The 21,603-nt window shown below is 35.8% G+C and overlaps 1 protein-coding gene across 5 annotated transcripts in view; it reads right to left on the bottom strand.

Moving 5' to 3' along the window:
* Nucleotides 1–21,603, bottom strand: part of ICE2 (interactor of little elongation complex ELL subunit 2) — a 39,669-nt gene that overhangs the window by 17,823 nt on the left and 243 nt on the right. For all 5 annotated transcript variants that reach the window (XM_054837370.1, XM_054837369.1, XM_054837371.1 and 2 more), the window contains exons 2-11: nucleotides 20,639–20,743; nucleotides 17,709–17,976; nucleotides 16,467–16,586; nucleotides 14,776–14,910; nucleotides 14,316–14,432; nucleotides 12,631–12,790; nucleotides 10,447–10,631; nucleotides 9,008–9,956; nucleotides 6,322–6,500; nucleotides 4,747–4,876 (exon numbers count right to left, since the gene is read on the bottom strand). In XM_054837370.1, coding sequence (XP_054693345.1) covers nucleotides 4,747–4,876; nucleotides 6,322–6,500; nucleotides 9,008–9,956; nucleotides 10,447–10,631; nucleotides 12,631–12,790; nucleotides 14,316–14,432; nucleotides 14,776–14,910; nucleotides 16,467–16,586; nucleotides 17,709–17,976; nucleotides 20,639–20,743 — 2,348 coding nt within the window. The remainder of the gene's footprint in view (nucleotides 1–4,746; nucleotides 4,877–6,321; nucleotides 6,501–9,007; nucleotides 9,957–10,446; nucleotides 10,632–12,630; nucleotides 12,791–14,315; nucleotides 14,433–14,775; nucleotides 14,911–16,466; nucleotides 16,587–17,708; nucleotides 17,977–20,638; nucleotides 20,744–21,603) is intronic.

Genomic DNA, 21,603 nt, shown 5'->3' with positions numbered 1-21,603 from the left:
TACTACAAATCTGCTCTCACAGGAAGTGTAAATACATCAATTGCACAGTGAGAACTGCTAAACCAAAGCATTTCACATCCCAAGCTAAACATTACTAGCAATTGGTTATGTGATGTGTAAGAAGACCAAGAAAGAACTCTCATTTTACCAAATTAGAAAAAAAATGCACCAGGACAACTCATTTATTTTAAACACTGTACATTTGTTACTTTTGTTCATGTAAGTATTTTGTGCAAGACTAAGCAACTAGGTTTAATATTCTGCATAGCTGACTAGAGGAAAAGAAACCTGAAGTTATAACAACAACAACAACAACAATCTGTGTTCTCCATTCCTTATCAGCCTCTCCTCACATCAGAAACTTCTCAATTTCTGAACTCATTGACAGCATGGCTGGGGAAAAAAAAAAATGAACTACTCATACCTAATTTATATTACTGTACCTTATATTTGAGAAGTGACTGATTGAAAACACTTGACATTCAGTAAGTTACCCATACAGTAAGTACTTCTTTCCAATCCATTTTTCAAATAATCTTTATTTAAAGGCCAATATTATCCTATTCAGGTGAAGGTAAACTATTCTTTTTGCAGTAAGTTTTGCTTAGGCACTTAATGCAAATAAGTGAATAATGGTTGGGGTAAAATGTCCCCATTAATCAGTAAAGCTTATCACAACTTTATTTCCTGCCTAGATCAAGCACAAGTATCTTATTTGGGAAACATGTTACAGAGATTACTCCCTTTGCAGATGCAGGATTTCCTGAGTAGCAAGGGGACTTAAATTAATGACCAAGCAAGGTGCTCTACTAGCAAGAGGAAGATAGCACTCTAAGTTTGTTTGATGATACTATCTCTGCTGTTGTGCAAACAATAGCTATCTTCTTTGAGAACATACAAAATAAAAAATTCAACTTAATATCACACCCTGCAATTTCTGCAGGAGGCCATAGTTACACTTCTGTTCTCTTTCTCATCTCCTGAGCTGGTAGCACTGCTGAGTTACTGCGCTGGCTGCGCTATGAGATTCCTCCCTCAGCCACACAGAGTGATACAACACTGAAGAACAATGCCAGACAATTATGGGGCACAGACCAAGGTCCAAAGAACTTTCCATCCATAATTATTTGGCAACACAAAAGATTGTTGAGACAGTGAATTAAGTTTTTTCAAGATCCAAGAACTGCTAAGCAATTTAACACTGAGGTCAGTGAAGCCTCTAAATTTGAAGTTTTGATCATGTAGCAGATCTGCGTAGTCTCAGAACTGTCTGAACAAGAATGCGTGTTGTAGGTACTGTGTTAATAATGGTAAGATCACAGTTTTCAAACAGTTGTTCCATACTTTCACACTCATGCTGTGGGGTAAATTTAAAAAGAGTAAGAAGTCTATGGGTCTACTATGGTTGATTAAAAAAATTTATTATAGGACATGATATTTCACTTGAAATAATTCGAATTATTGCACGATCTGAGAAATCAAGTCTGTCTGCTTACACCACACATGAGATAGCAGTAGTCTTACTTTCAGGTATCAGATTAATGAAAATGAATGCGATATTCACCTCATCTTCAGTTGTCCATAATACAAGGATATTATCACCCTTAGAGAATTGCTCCCGGAATTTCAGGACAAAGCTTTTGGTTGCAAAGAGCTGTCTGTCTAAATCAGGATACTTGCAATTCTGTAGTTCTCACAGCTACTCAGAAATACAAACCGAAAGGCAGAATTTCACAGCTACCTTGCAATATTTCTCCAACAAGAGCAGAAAGAATCCCCAAATAGAATACGATAACAGTTTCCTATTAAATGCTGTGGAAGTTGCTCTTTCATAAAATGGATCATTTACTTCCACATATGTCTTTTTACCTACCTCTATTAGAAATTACATGGTACCAAAAAAAATCCAGAGTCCCCAATTTGCCTACCTGAATAAATCACATATTCTGTCAGTATCAAAAGTTGGTGAGATGCTAAGAGTCCATCTCTGTATCTGTAGTGCACTTTTTTTTTTTAAAATAGTGGTGGGAGGGAGCGTGCCCCATATGCTGGGAGTACTAATTTACTGTGCAGGACAGTGACAACCTACAGTACTCCTGTGCTTCCTCACAGCACACAAAAGGAAAACCCCTGCGGACCCCATGGTTTGCAGGTGGAAGAAGCACATCCAAGAGCTGACAAACAAGCATCACTGGAATAACCAGTGTTTCTCAATCCCACGGACTTTTTCTCCCAAGCACATGAACAGAGAGAGCACGTCAGAGGCCAGGCCACTGAAGCGTGTTTCACAGGCAGCAATCTGCAGCTGTTTCACAGCCAAAAGGTATCTATGAGGGAGACACTGAGGAACCTATCAGAAGTGGATGGCTGTTCATGCCAGAACAACTCCTGCAGCACACAGCCTGCTTTCTCCTACGCTGCTGAGGGCCTCTATAAAAAGGGGTGTTGGCTGGATGAGCTGCCTGCAAACTTCTGCGCACAAGCCATATGTTAAGTATCCTGTAACTGATGGGAGATTAGATAGACGTACATTCTTCCACAAAGTCTGTGTACTTTGTAAGCAGATTAGTCCTCTCTACAGTTTCACTATTCCCCCACACTGCTTGTGACTCCGGAAATGCTAATAAAAATGCTGATAAAATTTTCTACAGGGGGCTAAATTTCAATGCAATTCAATATAGTGTTCTGCTTGTTAAAAAAAAGAGAAGAAATGCTTCACTGCGTTAAGATATAATTAGAAATGGAGAACTGTGTGCATAATTATCTCTTTGTGAGGATTTTTTTTTTTTTTTGAGAGAAGGGAAAACCCACAGCAAATATTGCCTTTAAAATTAGAAACATAATTTCCATTAAATATGGACAGCAGACAAAGATAGATGCAATTGGCAAAACTATCACCTCAAATATATTAGAATTCACATAAACCTTATAATTCTATGATAGGGTGCAAAGTTTGTATGTAAAAATTAGGAAAGAGAAAACTCAGCATTTCTAAAATGTGAGCCACCTACAGCAAAGGTGTAGTTCAGTGCACGAGTGGAAAGGTAAGGCAACCACAGGCCACAACTGCTGCCATAACAATCATAAAAAAACCGAGAATTTTTTCTACAACAGGAAGGCGAGGCAGTCCCCACTACAGAACATTCATTCGCTGTACAAACAGGACTGCCCTAACTCCATAGCAAGTGCCAAACATGTTCTAAAATACATTTTGACTATCCAGTTTGTTGCAGATTTTCCTTTTTAAAACCTTATTAATTACAAGATAATTGGTATCAGAGCTCTACATATATTAAAAAGGGTTGTTAAAATAATGTGGCCACATTCTTTACATGTGTAATTTTCATTTCTCTACAGAACATAATAGACATAAACGTTCCAGACATTTAAAATGTCACGGTACAAACATGAATACAGCATTTTCTACAGGACACTTGTTAGTGAAACCTTCCTTATAACGCTGCATTCCTAGTGTGCTTGGTTTATGTGATTTTGGATAAATGGCCTTTACAAGTAAAATATCTTTCTGCTAATATTTCCATGCTTTTTATCTCTGCTTTATTGTCTTTTTATTTTCTGTGCTCAGCATTACAGCTGTCATGTCTTCTACAGGAGATTTGTAGCTTCCTGCTTCATTCTCACTGAACATATGTTACTTCTCATTCATAGATTCTGTTACATTATCTCCTGTTTCCATCTGCTGCGCGATACAGGACAAGGAGTATCAAGACCACCCTTTTGACAGCGATGTTTCAAGTCATATCACGTATTAGGAAACTAAATTTCATGGATCAGTTAGATACAGACAATGGAAAACCTGGAAAACGTGTTTAAGATCATCCAGGATTCAGAACTCCTGAGGAATATCATAGCCATGGAAAGAAGTTTTCAATAAACTTATGCTATGTATTTTTCTTCTTCCTGTTCAGAATTTCATTTCTGCAAAGCCAGAAAATTACTTCCAGTACCTTAGGTATGAGGCACGTGTACATTGTTTTCAAAGCACGTAATTTCTCTTATTTCTGAACGACGGAAGTTGGTTTAGCCCTATCTCGCTTGTTTAACCTCATTCTCTTTCATCTTATCTGTCTACATGTTATCAAGTGTAGAAATATGAACATTATTGCCTGTTTTCAAAGAAAAATAAGTAACATTTGACCTTTTCTCATACTGCAGGCTCAAAGGTCAAGGAATCAGGATCCTTTGGGCCACATACCTGATCCTCTGTTCGTCTTCTATTTTGGTATGTAATAACAAATTTATTTAAAATTATTTCAGAGAATTGTAAGATGTATGTATAGGTCACATTTCATCAAGAAATATTTTTACTACTCCTGCAATAATAATCATTCATGTTGTATAAGACTCATTAAGAAAAAACCAAACACAACACCTCCCACCCCAAAAAACCAAAGATACTTTAAGTCATGAAGATTACCAACTTCAAAGAACTAAACTCACACTTACAGATACATTTGTCTTTGCAAGGCAAATAAATGCAGTTCTTGGAAAACAAACTGGATACCGGATACTATTCTTCTAAGACCAAAGCTGAAATATCCTCGTTCACCACCCAACAGAAATTTTAGACAAAGCGAAAATGCTTATTTAAGATAAAAGTGAAACCCAGAATTATAAAGTTAAAATAAATCAGGACATATGAAATAAACCTTAAATAAATATTTTTCTCTTCTGTTATTAATATTTATACATACTTCTTAAGCAAAAATCAACACAAGAACTTACCAATATAAAATAAGCATTCAGAATGCAACATACTTTCTGTCCACAACTGACATACTTCACTTTCTGTAAGAGCTTCAACACCGTAATAGGCTTGGTATTCTAGTTTTGGCAACAGGAATATTGGAGTAAGCTATAAAAGTGAAGATACAAGAAAAATCAGCACTCGCTGTCCAAAAAATGTCCCCAATTGAACTGTATTTTGTAGTTGATAATCGTCATAGTCTTCCACTACAGCTGAAGCAACAAAGACATTTCACAGATTTTACGCGATGGCTCACACTCTATGAAACTCACAGTACAAGCTTTGGACTACAGAGACTCTATACAGAGGAAGGTGAAAGGGATTAAAAGAAAAAAAAAAGCCTAGGCAAGCTTTTACAACTAATAATAAAGTTTTGCCGCTACGTGATTTTTTCCATGTGACTAAATTAAGTTCACTCTTCTGTGCTCTGCTGCCCTCTGCAGGAATTTAAGAAAAAATACATTATTATATTTCTGATTTGCATATTATTAGTGGAATCCTGTCATTTATTCCCCTTGTCAGAATCTCACTTCAAATTAGAACCTAATACTTGGACTCTCATTTGAAATCAGAGGATAACCTTTACGTGTTAACACTAAGAGAGAAAGTATACGCCTGTTCTCACTGACAAATCACAGTTTAAATTTCAGCAGGAATTTTAAAAAAGTAAACAACAGTGCTCAGTTTCTGATTAACAGACTAAGGAGCTATTCACAGGCATTTATAAGCAGTGGAGTAATAGCAAAGAGATGGTATCTCTTCAAAATAAGTTTCTGAGCATGGAATCTTAGCAAGTAATCAGAGTTACAAAGCCTTATTGCCATTTCAACAAAGCATAAACACCTCTCAAAATGCTTGCCTTCTGGTATTCTGGGGAGGGAGATACCACATCGAATTTGTTCAACAATTCAGAGGACTCCTGACAAAATAATAAATCATGGAGTATTCCAGAATAAACTTTCGTTCTCCTGATGTTACAAGGAATATTTGGATTACACTTACATTTAAAGCATTTTATTCCTTAAGACAAATGATTTGCTAAGATGCATGCCATAGTCTTTTCAAGTAGAATGAACAGGATCTCTCTTTATCTTTGAATGTATCTGTTGTTCAGTCTACCTCCTACTTCTCTGCTTAACTAGGCAAAATAGCAAGGCTGAATCCTGCATGAAAGTATTTATGATCATTAACATTCCAAAGCCTTGGGCCAAAACCGTAACTATTACATTAACTTTAAAGAATAGTTCAATCTGACATTAATTTACGTGAGTATAACCACCCACACACATTACTGCAATGCAGTCCTAGTAAGAAATGCAGAATCACACTTATCTTCTAATCAAGTAGGTTTAAAGAAATCATAAGTTATTCTTCCCTCTCCTCCTACAGCAAATATTTACTTAAAGAAGACACACACATGTACAATGAAACATACTAATTGTCTGAGTGAAAACACAAGTGCTATGAAGGACTGGGAATCCCAGAGATGCCAGTTGAGCACAACTGTTCAAAAAAGCAAAACAAAACAAAAAAGCTAACAGCAAAATCTATACCTTTTGGGCTTTTTTCTTTTTATGGTATCGTGGCAATGACTTCACTTTTTGCACACTGCAACGCACAAGTAACAACAGATCATTCAAACTGAATAGCTTATACACAAGGTTGCCATCCTGAGGTGCTTTATACTCTGAAGGGTCTTCTTCAAGCATCTGAAGTTTGTTTGGCAGCTTTCCTATAGAAAATAAATAAAACAGAAAATGACCACCTTGCACATTCTTTACCATGAAGCTAATTAACATTTTTCTCTTGCAGTAGATTTTTAAAATTTTTTTAATAGGATCTGTTTTGTTTCCTAAGACTTTGGGGTGAAAACCATCTCATTAGGCACAGGAAGTCACTTATGTATTAAAAAAAAAAGAAATTGCAAAATGTCCACTGTAACTTCTAACAAGTATATTTTTAAATATTCCCACATATTTTATCCTAATCATTAGATTTCTCATACAAACAGAGCCACGAGACTTCATTCTTGTACAAACGGAGTTCAAAGGCTGGTTTTTAAGCCACACTCAGCACAAACACAAAAATTTTGTTTACAATGAATGCCACCTGAGAACTGCCATCCATTTATCAGTTACCGAAATATCTCCAGCCTCAGGTTTGGATGGTAGCATAAGCGTCTGTTCCAAACTGAGTTTGCTTCAACTTCAGTTTCAATACTAGCATATTCAAAAGAAACACTTATTAGATCTCCAAGTGCAGCTTTGAGGTAGCTTAACAAACATTCCTGCATCCCTTGGAGATACTTTAACAAAACTCCAACTTGTTTAAGATTATTTATTGAAAATTTATCTAGTTCTGTTTATTGTCCTGCAGATATGTGGAAATGTGTCAAAACTACAACTATAAATAGGTGTTGCTGTAGTGCTATGGATAAATACATTTAACTTAAAAATTTAGAGTTTATGTGCATCTTTGAGCAAATGAATACTATGTGATATATTATAATCCAAGTGATCAGAAATAATTTTCAGTTAGTAAAATACTTAGCTTAGTTCTGGCTTTCTTTAAAAAAAGACATGCATAGAGGTTTATCAGCTTGCTATAGAACTTTCAGTTTGTAGAACTATGCTTTCTATTCTTTCAGCGTCACACTTCAGCATCTTAGCAATATTGGTTTCACTACCTCTATTAAAAAAAGATTAAAAAAAAAATTCCATAACCAAACACCTGGATTCCACACACTGGCTTTTTAAGAGGAGAAACAGAAAGAGTAACATGCTGCTAAACCCTTCAAACTGAGGGAGGAGACATGGTCTTCTAGTAACCACTAAAATTCAGTTAAATTGATAAAAATGTACAAAGTGATAACACAATTTCAACTAAAACAGAATTAGTTAACTGCTTCCATTACAGATTAAGTAATTAATTCCTATGTGATCAAATGAACAGCTAGTCAGAGAATACCAGTGAAATATATTTTCCCACCAAAAAAGCATTGATTAATTGGAATTAAGTATTTGAGAAAAATAGTATCTGTCCTGATGCAACCTGCCTGCTTTCCCATCAATTTACCTACACAATAAAGTGCTTCTAACTTCAGTTGTACAGAGCTCAGAAGCAACTCAGGCACGTGAAAAAAACCTTGAAGTTCATGGTCCCTAGGATCTTCAAGACTTCTCGTTCTTGGTTGAGGTCTGGGTGTAGCATAGGTTCGATTTCCAGCTAAATGCCTGAAAACTTGGAGAGGTGACTTGTAGCAAGTCCTCACTAGTCTTCTGGAACAGATTGCTAGGAGCTAAGAAACAGCAACTGAACTGGAAGTCTCAGAACTTAAGACACCTAAATTTCAAGTTTTCTTTCAAGTTTTAATTGCATAATTTTGTCACAGTTTAGCCCCAGCTGGCGGCTAAGCACCATGAGTCTGCTCGCTCACTCCTCCCCTCCCCGGTGGGATGGGGAGGAGAATTGGAAGAAAAATGTAAAACTTACGGGTTGGAATAAGGACACTTTAATAGAACAGCAAAGGAAGAGGAAAATAACACCACTAACAGAAGAATATACAAAGTGGGTGATACGCAATGCAATTTGCTCACCGCCTGATGCCCAGCCCATCCCTGAGCAGCGATCCCTCCTCCCTGGTCAGCTCCCCCCTTATATACCGAGCATGATGTCATATGGTAAGGAATATCCCTTTGGCCAGTTTGGGTCAGCTGTCCTGGCTGTGCCACCTCCCAGCTTCTTGTGAAAATTAACTTTATCCCAGCCAAAAACCAGGACAAATTTGATTAAATTTTTTGTCTACCAAAAATGTAAAATGATTCCATTTTTGATTGACAAGAAACTATTGTTGCACACCAGACTACTCAAATATTTTAATTTCTGAGGAAAAGTTACTCACTTCACTACCAAATGTTTTCTTTTCCTTCCTTAAAAACCTTGTATACAACAACTTTTTGTTTCTTTAAAGTAAAACAATATTTCACATTCACCTCTGTGGACAAACAGCCCCCCAAATGGTCCCTAATGGGTGCAAGACAGTAATTGTCACACAGAAAAGGTATTGTTAAAATATAAAATGTAAAATAATAATAAAAAAAATTAAGTTGTATCTCTAAATAAATGTAACAGAGGTACTATTAGGATGTTCTTCAGATGAAGGAGTCAAAATGTTTTTCTGTTAAAGTTTTCAGTAAACTTGAAATTTTACTCCTTACACGATAAAACACAATTACTTACTCTTTGGCACTCCCTGAAAAAGCCAGGTCCAGGTATTTCTAGATGAGCCACTGGGATTTAAGGCAGGGGCTGGCATGGTTTCTGTGCTTGAAGTCACCAATGGTTTTGGAGATTGAGGCACAAGGGCTGGCATAGCATTAGAATTATCACAGCTCACCACTGGCTGCTCATGAGCTTTTTGGGAAGGTGACTTGAGAAGTTCAGTTTGCATTTTCAAAATCTGTCCAACGGGATCGAATTCTTTTGACAACTTTCTTGTAGGCTTTCTGGAGGCGTTTTTTTCCCGATCCATGATATCTGAGCAATCAGTCATGCTTGCTAAGGGAATCTGGTTGGGGGAAGGTGATTTGGAAGTCTCTGCTGAGGTATGAGAAATAGTGTTTGATATAGTTGTTTTGTAACAATCAGTGTTTTTACATTCTGTATCAATTATCAAACGCTCTTCATCCGTGTCACTACTGCATAAAGAAATGTATGTCTCTTTTTTTTGTGCAGCATGCGACTCTTTCTTGTCACTAACAGCATTAGATAGAGTATTTAATTTTGTTTTACTGTCCAATAGTTCTTTGGTCATGATATGCTGTACTTTGTTCAGTCCTACCTCCTCTGAATTAAAGCTTTTATGAGACGAACTTTCTTCAGGGCTGAAGCACAAAATGCCATCTAATGATGGAAGCTGCATGCTGGCACATGCTGAACCTCCTTGCTCAGAAGTGGTGTTTTTTCCTTCTTCGCTTCCACTGTTTATGGAGGATGTATTTTTTTTCCCCATTTTTGGGCCATGTGATAAAACTTTACTAACTGCAGGAAAAGTACTTTCCATTTTAGAAGTTCTTGAGAGCTTGGCAGTTGCTCCAAAAGTTTCCAGTTCTGTAACATCATCATCAAAGTTCATTCCTGTGTCATCTGGAAGAGGAATCTTCCTGTACTGGTAGGTATCAGAAGACATCTTAACACAGGAAAGAAAAAATAATAGTATTTAAAAAATAATAAAAAACCAAACAAAGAAACAGAATGTGTTAATCACAAACGAGATGATGTCAAATTGAAAACATGAAAAATGTTCTACTATCCATGTCTTGACTGTTGGGAGAGAGGGGCAGTAATTGAAAAAAAAAATTTCCTGTGTTTAAGATGGAATATCTTCAGTCCTAGGAGTTGAAAGACCTTGCAAAAGAGAAATAAAGTTCATAAAACTTTCCCACTTAAATAAACTGATCAAAATACATTTTAATGAAGTAAACATCAAAGCTGAGAAGCTGATGTGATAGAAGCATTTAAAGGAACTAGACAGACATTTTAAAACATAGGGCCCCTAGCTCAGCAGTAGAAAAACTATCAGGAAATCGAAATTTTCCTTCATTATCACGGAACAAATAACTTAGGAATTACAACATAGGTTTTTAGTTTTGTTTTTAAGAAGGGGTGAAGCTACATACATCCCACTGAAAGAAATTGTCCTCATCTGGTTTGTCCATGGATACATCAGAAATCGAAACGTAAGATGTTTTAGTTGCTAGGAAGTCCATTGGAATTTCATGGAAGATTTGGTTCCTCTCTCTTACTGTCATTTCCTTTCTCAGCAGGGGTGAATCAACATAAACCACTTTAGCTGGTTTGCTACCTTATTAAGAATGGAAAGGGATTTAGTACGTATTAAATGAAAGGAAAAAAGATTGTTGTATCATTTAAATAACAAATCTTTCAACTTCCAATTATGGTCAAATCCATTCCACATTCACACTAGAAGAAATTAAAAACTATCCTCTCATTCATTAACAACAGAAAATGAAAGTATGTCTAGATACAGTGTGAATTATTAGGGTCCTGCAGCAGCAACACACGCCACATTAAGAGTCGATCATATTTTAAATGCTGTTATAAGTAGAGAATTTGTAAAATAATTTAGGATACATCATTCCTTATACTGCATAATCGAATATATTCCATTTTCCAAAAAGATCTTTTTTTCTTCCTTTGATGAACCTCATTGGTTTTGTTTTAAGTCTCATTGTCCCAAAATGACAGCTGCAGTTTATATTTCTTCTAATCAGTAACTATGTCCGGGCTCTGCTGCCCCACTCTTGTCTTTACACCTTAACACACTTATGCATGAGTAATTCATAGATTCATCCAAAAATAACAGCGATACCCTGCCCTATATTATACAGAAAGCAAAGGCACATGGTGAACATTATAAAAAAAAAAAAAAATTGTTGATAAAAAAAATCATTAATGCAAGTGGTGAGTTTCAGGGAAGGCAGAAAAGGAAGGAGAGGAGAAACTGTTCAAGAAACAGTATATATTGCTAACATTCTGAATGCCCTTTAGGTGTTAACTTTAGATCTAAACAGTAAGTTTTAAAACTGTAAAGCTGATATAAAAGGAGTCAGGCATATCTGTACAGATAAAGTAAGTCAATTTCACGTAGGAAAGTGCAACATTTCTAAGATTTGCAGATATCTGACAGCTTTTTTACTACTATTCAGAAGTCTGCTATACAAATTTGTGTGAAATGCACACAACACAGACATTCCAAGACAACAACCATTATAAATACTCATAATGAAAAAAACCTAGTGTATTAAAAAACAAATGAAAAACAAATCCGAAAGGGTAGCAAGAGATGAAAATCTATACTCCTATTACTGATGGAGTGCGTCACAACTAAAGTATAGCACTCAGATAAGTTAATCAGTTTATTCAAAACATTTTTGTTGCAAATGGGAAAAGTAATCTCCATAGACATTAAGCATTTGTTCATTATTCTACGATGTAAATAGGTCCTTTTAATTCCAGAAAATGTTTGCTCTTTGTTTTTTCATAAAACTTCATAAAAACTTTTTTAACTTACGGAAATCAGTTCACTTGATAATTTTAACAGCTTCATGCAGTTCTTTTCTTTCCAAGAAGCCAAGCTTAGTTTTGAAAGGCAAAAGGACATTTAACTGATTTCCCCCCCCACAAGTGGAAAATAGCTGTTATGTCCAAAATCCATGTTAACTGTGATACCTCTACAGATTGTTACTATTCTAAGTAACAAGGTGGAACACAGTGTAGAAAACTATCAAATGACCTTACTATCAGCTTTCCTCCTTCAAAACACAAGACAAACCATAGCAATGGATTTTTAAAGTTCATTTTTTATGGTAACTTTGATTAAACTAAACATTTCTCTTCACAACACAAAGGCCCCTAACTCCTTATCAGACAACAGCTGAAAACTATTAACTTCAGATTAACTATTTTCTTCAGATTTAAGATGTGTGAACTAAGTCAAGTTTTATTACTTTTATTGCTTAAATTAAAAACATGGAAGTACTTAAGAGTAACTATTTTCTTATAGCTGCATTCTAGAGTGCTGCTTCTTCAGAAAAGGTAAAAATCTGACCTTATATTTACAATTACTATTTTCATTAACTTTACCTTCTTTTTTAAATAAAACCAAAATTAAACTATTCTATTATTGTATGAACTAAACCAGAGCACCTTCCACCTTCCTGCAGTTGGTTTTACTAGATTTTCTAATTTCCTGTTCTTCAGTCAGCTCAAAAAGCATTATGAGAATATATAAAGGTCTTCATGGACAAAAATGTACTTTTTAGAACAAAAACATACTATACCTGCAACAGGGATCATCTTAATACAAACTGGAATTTCCCATTGTTCCTTGTAGTTTAGTCCATGATTATTCAGTAAAGTAAATAATGATTGATTACTTAAAACAACTTGAGGACAGTACTTCAAAGCAAGTTTTTCTGCATTTGAATCTGAGCTAATATCCTAAACAGAAAAAAGTTACATTTTTAAAGGTTTTTAAGAGAGACACATACACATATTTAAACTCAAAGAAAACCCCTAAACCCAAATAAACATGGATTACCTGCCTCCCCCCCGCCCCAACACCCCAAGCCCAAATACCACAACAGTGCTAGGCTTCAGAATCAAATGAAAAAGCAAAAAATTCCGCTGAAAGTTTTTGGCTGAATCTTATGCATCCACCTTGCAGCACGAGAAAATATATCTTCTTAACTTGTACCTTTCAGGTCATTCCTATTAATTTGAATTACTAGGTTGAACAGCAATTTGGATGATTATGAAATATGGGAGTGCATTGCAGAAGAAAAAAAAAAACCCCAAACAGATTCACTCACACATACAGATGTTCTCACGAGTAGAGTTCTCATGAATAGCACAATAAAGACATCTAGCATTAAAGTACGGTTAAAACTGCACAGTTGTTTGAACAGAGATTACATACAAAGAATCTTAAAGCAAATATAGAAACATAAAGAATAAAAATTCAGAACTGAAATGATAAAATTATTAAGCATTACGAGTACAGGTTTCCATGAAAAGAAGAGGCTGGGAATGCTCACAAGGTGGGAGAAGACCACCAAGGACTAAGAAGCTAACGGAAGCCCAGGAGCACTGAGGACCATGAGAGAGAAATAAGAAAATTCTAGCTAGTTCTTTTTTCTGCCACCTCAGACATCATCAGAAACATTCTCTGTTTATAGCTGTAACATCTCTTGAGGTATATATCATTCTCCTGTATCACCTCTGCTACTTTCTCAAGCAAAAGTGTCTTTGCAATCAGTGCCTCTGTTGAAAGTTTGGGGGTTGATACATGAGCTCCTTAAATTAGTGGATAACAAGTTATCTGGAATAGAGAGTCACAAAATCTGAGTTCTACAGAATGCAAAACTCACTGACATTCTCTGTGGAAGTACACAATCAGAAACATCGGACATTTAACAGTATGGTGGAATGGAATCTAAAAACTGGTCATCTCAGAATTGGAGTTTATGCTGTTTAGCAAAAGAAATTCCCAGGGTAAGCTAACCTGATTGACTTTTCAGAAAACTAAACAGTCTAAAGTAGTTGTTCTTACCCTCAGGACTTCTTTTGTAAATCAGAAGCCTGTACGCCCACATGCATTCGTATGTATGTATACACACTCATGCGCAGAGGCACCAGCTTGGAAATTGCAAAGCAAAGTTTAAAATGAACAACACTGTAATAATTTCATCTAGATTTCACAGACAGCGTGTTCCAATTTAAGGACCTCTCCCCTTCAAGACGCACTAGGTTCAACAGGTAGTAACTCAATGTTTGAAGAGGGCAGTGTGATTGCTATAAACAAAATACGAAACAAATAATAATAAAGTATATGTTCTTATGCTACAAGATGTGTAAGATTAGGAAGAAAAAAAACGGGAAAAAAAAGAATGCTGCACATGAAAAGGATCAAACCGCTCTTCTCTACAAAGAATGCCTTAAAAATCACAATATAAAGGCTACTTACATCATGCATAATAGAAGCCTTTTTTTCTGGAGTTATAATAGATGTAACAGTTTTATAATCTGTGGGCAGCTGAACAGTCATGGTAGGGAAATCTGTTTTACCACGTCTTGCTGTACCCTTGAAGAAATCAAGCAGCATCAGAAAATAGCTTTAACTGAAATCACACTGACTCAACATTGCACATCTTATAATAAAAAATATTAAGAATTTATGCAGGTGCATTATGAAGTCAGTATTAAATTAAAAAATATACTATTTATGTAATCTTTTTATTGCAAACTTACAGTGAAGGGTGTTAACAACCTTACTACCAAACTAATTTCATTAACAATTTTTATTATAAATCATAACCCCTAACCCAAGCACTGAGTAATACTTGTTAAAAACCTGAATCCTCGCATAACACAATACAGATGTAATTCTACTTATTTGAAAACAACACATATACGTAAGGTATTACCATCACAAGAAGATTTTTTTCCAGCCTAAAGGTCAACTGCGTATGAAACTTTCCTCCCATGATACTCATGATCTCCTGGAGCGTGTAAAACTCAGGATACTTTTGCACATGTCCAATACAAGCGCGAAATAATTCCTAACATAAAAAGAAAAAAATAGTTTATGCATTTGTATCTTTCCTAAGAATTTAATTGAAAAAAAGTTTTTTCTGCAATTGCAAGTTGCATTTGCATATACTTTCTGTAGAGAATACAGATATATTTAGCAGATTATTGCTAACAAACTTGGTCAACTTTTCCAGTTAGAGATAGTATTTAAAAATCTTAGAGATACCAGTACAACTCTATAATAATCTTACGATCACCAGTATCAGGACTGAAACATATTCTAAATTCTCCTCAACCCTTCATGATATGCAAGGCTCACAATGTATACATAGAGGCTCAGACGAATCATTAAAAAAAAAAATGTTTAGTACTGTTTGAACTGTGCTAAACCACACAATTATTTTATTTTCAGTTTATTTACCTTGGTTTTTAGAGAGACTAATTTTTTTTTGTGTTACTACTTAATTTACACTAGACTAAGGTAAAAGTTGCAAAGGTAAAGACATAGGAAGATTCCATATGTGTTGAAACTTTCTTTCATTTCAACTCTAGATCCCAAGATAATTTTTTCTGATATCTGAATTACATATTTAAGGCATTTAGGTTTTATTTAGTAACTAGAATGAATTATTTCTGCAAGTTTTGTTAAAAACTAAATGCGTCTCTGTTTCAATTTTTACTCAGAATATCAACTATAAATAGGACTTCAAGTTTGGAGACACATTTTGCGACCAGATGACAAGATCACTTAGAAGAACAAACACAAGTGTAAGATATCAAATGACAAAGCCAATCCCAATTTTTAGAAAAAAAGTAAGACTTTTGTCCTCACGTGTGCCCAAACAGTATGTTAATGGCAGAACAAATTTATCTTCTGCATAAAAAAAGCATGTAAGAAAGTGTTATGGTGAAATAGAAGCAATTCTCCTGAATTTACCTAAGTGTTCTACTCTTCACTAAAAACAAGCAAGAACAAGTCAACCAACTGATGGGAAAGTTTAACGAACCTGTATTCTGGAATTCTTTTCCTGAAATGTGCTCTTAAACCAAGAATTATATTTGAAGTTCCATTCATGTTTGATTATTTAGAATCATCAAAGTGCATATTTAACACAGCATGAACTTGCAGATGATTATGATTAAAACCTGAGTAACCTCTGATTAAAGTGACTGTGTAACATGCTACTGTGGAGGAAAGCTTAACATGCTGTGTATGCAGTGTATATTCAGGACCGTAAGATTCTATTTATGTAGTGTATATTTAGGAGCAGTTTGTTAATGTAAATGCACACTTAAAATGTAATTTCTCCCTTCCCAAATATAAAGATGTCATTTACTTAATTGATGACTAAATGTCTGTACAGTATCTTATTCAATGACCTCACTTAAACGATATCCTTATGGCTACAATAAACCGTGGGCCAAGTCATGCTGCACAACATAAGGGAAATGGCAACTTCTCATGTCTAATCCCAACGTGGAATCAGCAAAAGTCATCACATCCTGTGAGCAGTGCCTACGTATCTTAATCACAAACTCAATATGATTATTTAAGATGACAATTAAACACAGTATTGATAATTACCTCAGTATAACGCAGTGCATCTTCAGAGATGGCATCATAATCTTGGGAGCAGCTTTTTGCAGCATTTTGGGCAAATTTAATAAATTCTGCAATTTCATTGTTTACCACTTCTTTCATTTGCTGGGTGGAAGGTAAAAAATAATCTATTTTTAAGACAGAATGGAATCCTCTAGGCTAGGTAACCAGCAAAATTTCCAGAGACGTAATACAGGTGATAGTATGACGGAAGGCACAGGTTCTACATGCTGCTCAATTTGGCAAGTCTTTGCACATGTTCAGAGTTTCACTTAAGTAAAAAAAAAAAAAATTTGCAAGGTCCATTTCCTTAAAAAAAAAAAAATTCAACACCAACAAACCACCACCCCCAAGAAACAGCAAGCTTCTTTTGATCATACATTGGCAGTTCATAAAAGTAAAGGTTACAAGACGTTGTTGGAGCAAGCATACATGACAGAGTGACAGAGATATTTGAGCTCTGACTTTATAAGTAATTACATTATAAGTAACAACACCACAGTAGGTACTGATTTGCCTGGGAATGACATTCCCATTGTTACAGAATAAAATACAGGAATTAGCATTAACAAGGAAGCATGGGAAACCAAATGCAATTGCTCAAAAACGTTTGCTGATTAATTACATTATACAGGACTCAACTAAAATGACACTTCTAACCAACAGGAAATGTAGCCTTTCACTATTTAAACAACATTGTTGAGACTAAGCAGCAAGTGTGAACTTGTGCCTTTCTACTCCCCTAAGCACTGATGTGGCAAGCATGGAAGGTCAAGGCACAGGTCCCTTCACATGCTAATGAAGAAAGTTCCCATTAAAGGATGCTGTCAAAGATCACATCAAAATGCATCCATCTCCTAACATTACACAAGACTGCTACATGCCATTATGAAATGCAAAAAAACCCCACAGTAAGGTCAACTCTTAACATCCTTCTTATTAAAAAAAAAAAAAAAAAAGTGAGTGTTTTGGGGGTGGGTGGGTGGGTGTTTGATCAGCTATCACAGATCTACACTTACCATCAGCTGTTTAGACTACTACTAAAAAAAACTCAGAAAAAAATTCCACAAAACCCCCACTCACTTTCAATGAAATAACCAAATATACTTTCAATTTATACTAAAAATGTTACTAGTTTGTTATACTAAAATTTTCCTTAACTCTTTGTACCAAAGAAGTTGTATGACTCCCTCTGTGATGTTCATATGTACATATATGTACACTTACCAGATACGTGCATAATTCTCTTTGACTTGCTGCATTAACTTGAAAATGGTTTATTTTTTTTGAGTACTTAGTCATCAGATATAAGTATGTTTTCTGCTCCTTCTCAGTCAAACAAGAGGTAAATGGATAGGGGAGTCTAGGTTCTGGAAAAGGATGATCATCAGTTGTGCTTTTAGCCTCCACCTCAACTGGATCTGCAGCCTGCATGCTACAAGTCTGTCTGTTTTCTGAAGAGTTTGCCAATGCCTCCACATTTTTCTTTGCCTCTCTGAAAAAAAAGTAATAAATGACAGAACTTGCACTTTTAATATAAGTATTAATATTTGTCAGAATTAATCAAGGCAGTCATGCAAGCCTAAATTTCAAATCCAGCAAAATGCACTGTGAGATACTATACTATTCCAATTCCTAGTCTATGTCATAGGAATTTTCTTATACTGAAACTTTACCTGGACAATCAGACTAACCCTTAGTACCAACAGCAGGTTTGTCACTGGTATAAAGACAAAAAAAATTTTTTTTTTAAAAAACAAAAGAGTGACTATATTGGTCTGTATACTCAATATGGATGTGACAAGCTAAATACGAAACTGATTCTTTGTTCTAGAAACACCCATTATTAATGGAAAGATAGAGACACAACATTTCATCATTCACTGACAGCTGGTGTTCAGAAACAGTTTGCACTCAGAAAGCTCTAATTTAGGAGTCAAAGTTATGATAGTAAAGGAGAAAGACTTAACTAGAAAAGGCCTTTCTTCCACTGTAAAAGAAGTAAATTAATACTACTTAATTGTAACAATAGAAATTCCAGATTTCAATGAAGAAATTCCTAAAAACAGAGTACACAATTCAAGAATTTCATTTTCTAAACAGTGCTGATATCAGTTGGCAAAAATAATATTGGGCTAAGGCGTAGCTGCCCTAACAACACAGAAGTATCATTATAAAGCTGATTCTTAAAACAACTCCAGTATATAAAGGCCATCTTAGCCCTCCTGCTCTACTTAAAATAACTGTTCTTAAGAGAGAATATATTTAAGGTTAACAAAATGAACATTAACTGCTGATCTTGGAAAAAGCATATTTTTAAGATATGATTTCAGCAGTAGAAAACATCTCAAGTGTTATTCAAACCCAACAGTATCACATCCACAGTTCTTAATAATACTTCACAGCTGTCTCTCCAAATACAAGAATGTGTCCATCCTTGTGGCACAAACTGGCAAATTTAATTAAGCTGCAGCAGTGACAAGATGCTGACTCAGATATGCCAATGTAGGAATATCAAGAAATTCTAGCAGCTTAAATTGGCTATATTCAGCACTGAATGAAATGGCAGCACATCAAGATCATTTCAGCATGCAGTGCTGTCACAGTCTTCATCAGGGTGCAAACCAAAATAATCTGACAGAGCTTTTCTGTCCATATTTACAGCATTATACTCTATTTGAGCTGATGGCTTAAATTCTTTCCCTTCATTTTATCAGCAACCTGTCTTCATAGCTTCTATGGTGAAAAAAACATACACTTTAGTAAATATCTATCCGAAACTCCAATATAAAAATTGACAAATTTCCTCCAGCTTTTACTTTCACGTTTGCCCCAACATGTTCCATTTCTGTTCCTCTTGACTATGGCCGCACAACCCAGTTCAATCAATTTCTGCTTTTTTTCTGGTTGCAACCTCTCTTCTGGCTATAAACTCACTTCTACCATACACAACTGAACACAATCCCACCCTCGAGTGCAGTCATGTCTACTCCAGAAACACTTTTTCCACATCATCTAAAGGAAGAATCCCACAGTAATATCCAGTGTACCCAGTAGCAAGCTGTGAGGGCTGTGCTCTTCTCTGCCAGTTGAAGGAAAGTTGCTCCAACAGACATGAACCAGAAAAACCTTCTCTAGCTAAAGATGTGGGATACAGAGAGTCATGTTACGTAGACTGGTATTCCCCTCAAACGTGCGTTCACAGTGTCAGTTCACAAAAATACAGTAATTCCCCTTTACAACAAGTTATTTCTCCACACGCTGAATTCCCCACTAACAGCACAGTAGCTACACCTTGGTCTCCCATCCACATTCTTTGTGGTGTGAATGTTCATTCACCACAAGACACTTACCACTGGTAACTCCCTACCAGCTTAATGACCTCTTAAAAAAACCCAATAGCATAAATACATTCCTCCAACTTCTGAAACTCAGCAGCATGAGCTATGCTTTTCACTATGTGAAACAAATGTTGATTCTACTTCCTCAACTGAAGAAAATAAAATGGACATCAAAACTGCACAATCAATACTACCTGTACCACCTGTGTTCACATAATATCATTTTCCATTCTTCAGCTAACACTTTATTACAGTTTCTTCATTACTCAAGGAATTAATTGCATCTCCACTGCACCTAAGACACTATTGGATCTATGTAAACAGCGTTGGCTACTTCCAAAAGACAGAAGTAAAAAGGATTTCAATGTACACTATCATCAGCCTTCTACAAAGTGTGAAGACACGGATGGACAGCAAGATGTTAATTCCTAAAAAGAATTAGGTCTGGTTCACGGGTTACGCAATCCTTACTGTGACCAGTTAAGAATGTGGGTCAGACTTCATCCCTCTTTGGTGCATTAGAAAAAGCAAAAAGCAACAAACACCACCCCCAAAAAAACCAACCCAAACCTCACCCCAAAACCCCCAAAATACCACCCCATACTCCAAAAGACACAAAAGACCAGAGGTCCCAACCTAGACTCTTCCTGCTTTCAGAGGTTTCACAAGAGGCAAAGCACAGACCAACTGCTGACCAAGAAGCTGGTAACAAATCTTCACACACGGGATAACACGCAGGTTTCCCTCAAAACAGTAAGGGTATGTATCAATAGGATGATGACAAACAGCACAAAATTATAACATAACAGAATATACCTGTTTGATAAATGCCATAGTTCAGACAAGCTTGGAGCCAAAGAATATTTTTCATAAATTTCATGTGAGAAAAATACTTCACTGCCATTTTTTGGTGAAATATCCCTGATAATAAAAAACAAAAACAAAACAAGAACATTGCAATACACAAAAAATTAAAAGCCACATTTGCCCTGGAAAAACAAAGAACAGATTTATTAATTTAAATAAATTGAAATAATTTTTATTTATTTAAAAAAAAGAAGAGGCTACCTACACAGTGTTTCCACATTCCCTCTTTACAGAAATTAAATATACACGAATTCCCTACTAGGAATTTCAATAGTAAAATACACATGTTCTTCACAGTCCAAAAAGAACAATCTTAATTAATACAGGGTATAAATGCTAGAAGTGGCAAGAGAAATTCTGATGGAGTCACACGCTTACAGATGTTCACTGATCAGAACGAAACATTGAGTTGAACTTGCTGGAATTTTGAGAATACAGTAATCTTGGGTTTTTCAGAAGAGAGCTATTTTGTCTTCTACACAGACCTTACCCTCTAAACTATCCTTTTTCATTTTTTTTTTAGTATAGCCCTTCCAGTGTACAGGGTTTATACAATGCCAATCTTCCCAAACTACTTTGAAAGGCACGAGGAAAGATTCATTTCTGTCTTCCTCACAAATAAACTAATTCAAAGCCAACTCACCTCTCTAGGCTTAAAAACCCGAATTACTTCTTTGTAGGGTTTTTCTCATTAAAAACAAGAACAACGTCACTGCCCCAAATCCATATCGTGGATATTACTTAATTGTTCCTCATTTCTGAACATACGCAAACATACAGGCTAAGTCTTCCTCCGGGAAAGCGCACTCGCTCCTCCCTCCCTCCACTGAGAGAACAACAAAAGATGGCGCCGCCTCCCCCTCCCTCAGTGACGGAGCGGAGCCAGGCGGGGGCGGGAACTCAGGCGCGCCCTA

Source organism: Grus americana, chromosome 10 (assembly GCF_028858705.1).
Source record: "Grus americana isolate bGruAme1 chromosome 10, bGruAme1.mat, whole genome shotgun sequence".
Lineage (NCBI taxonomy): Eukaryota > Metazoa > Chordata > Aves > Gruiformes > Gruidae > Grus > Grus americana.
The sequence above is the reverse complement of the archived record's forward strand: the minus strand, read 5'-3'. Positions and strand labels throughout refer to the sequence as shown.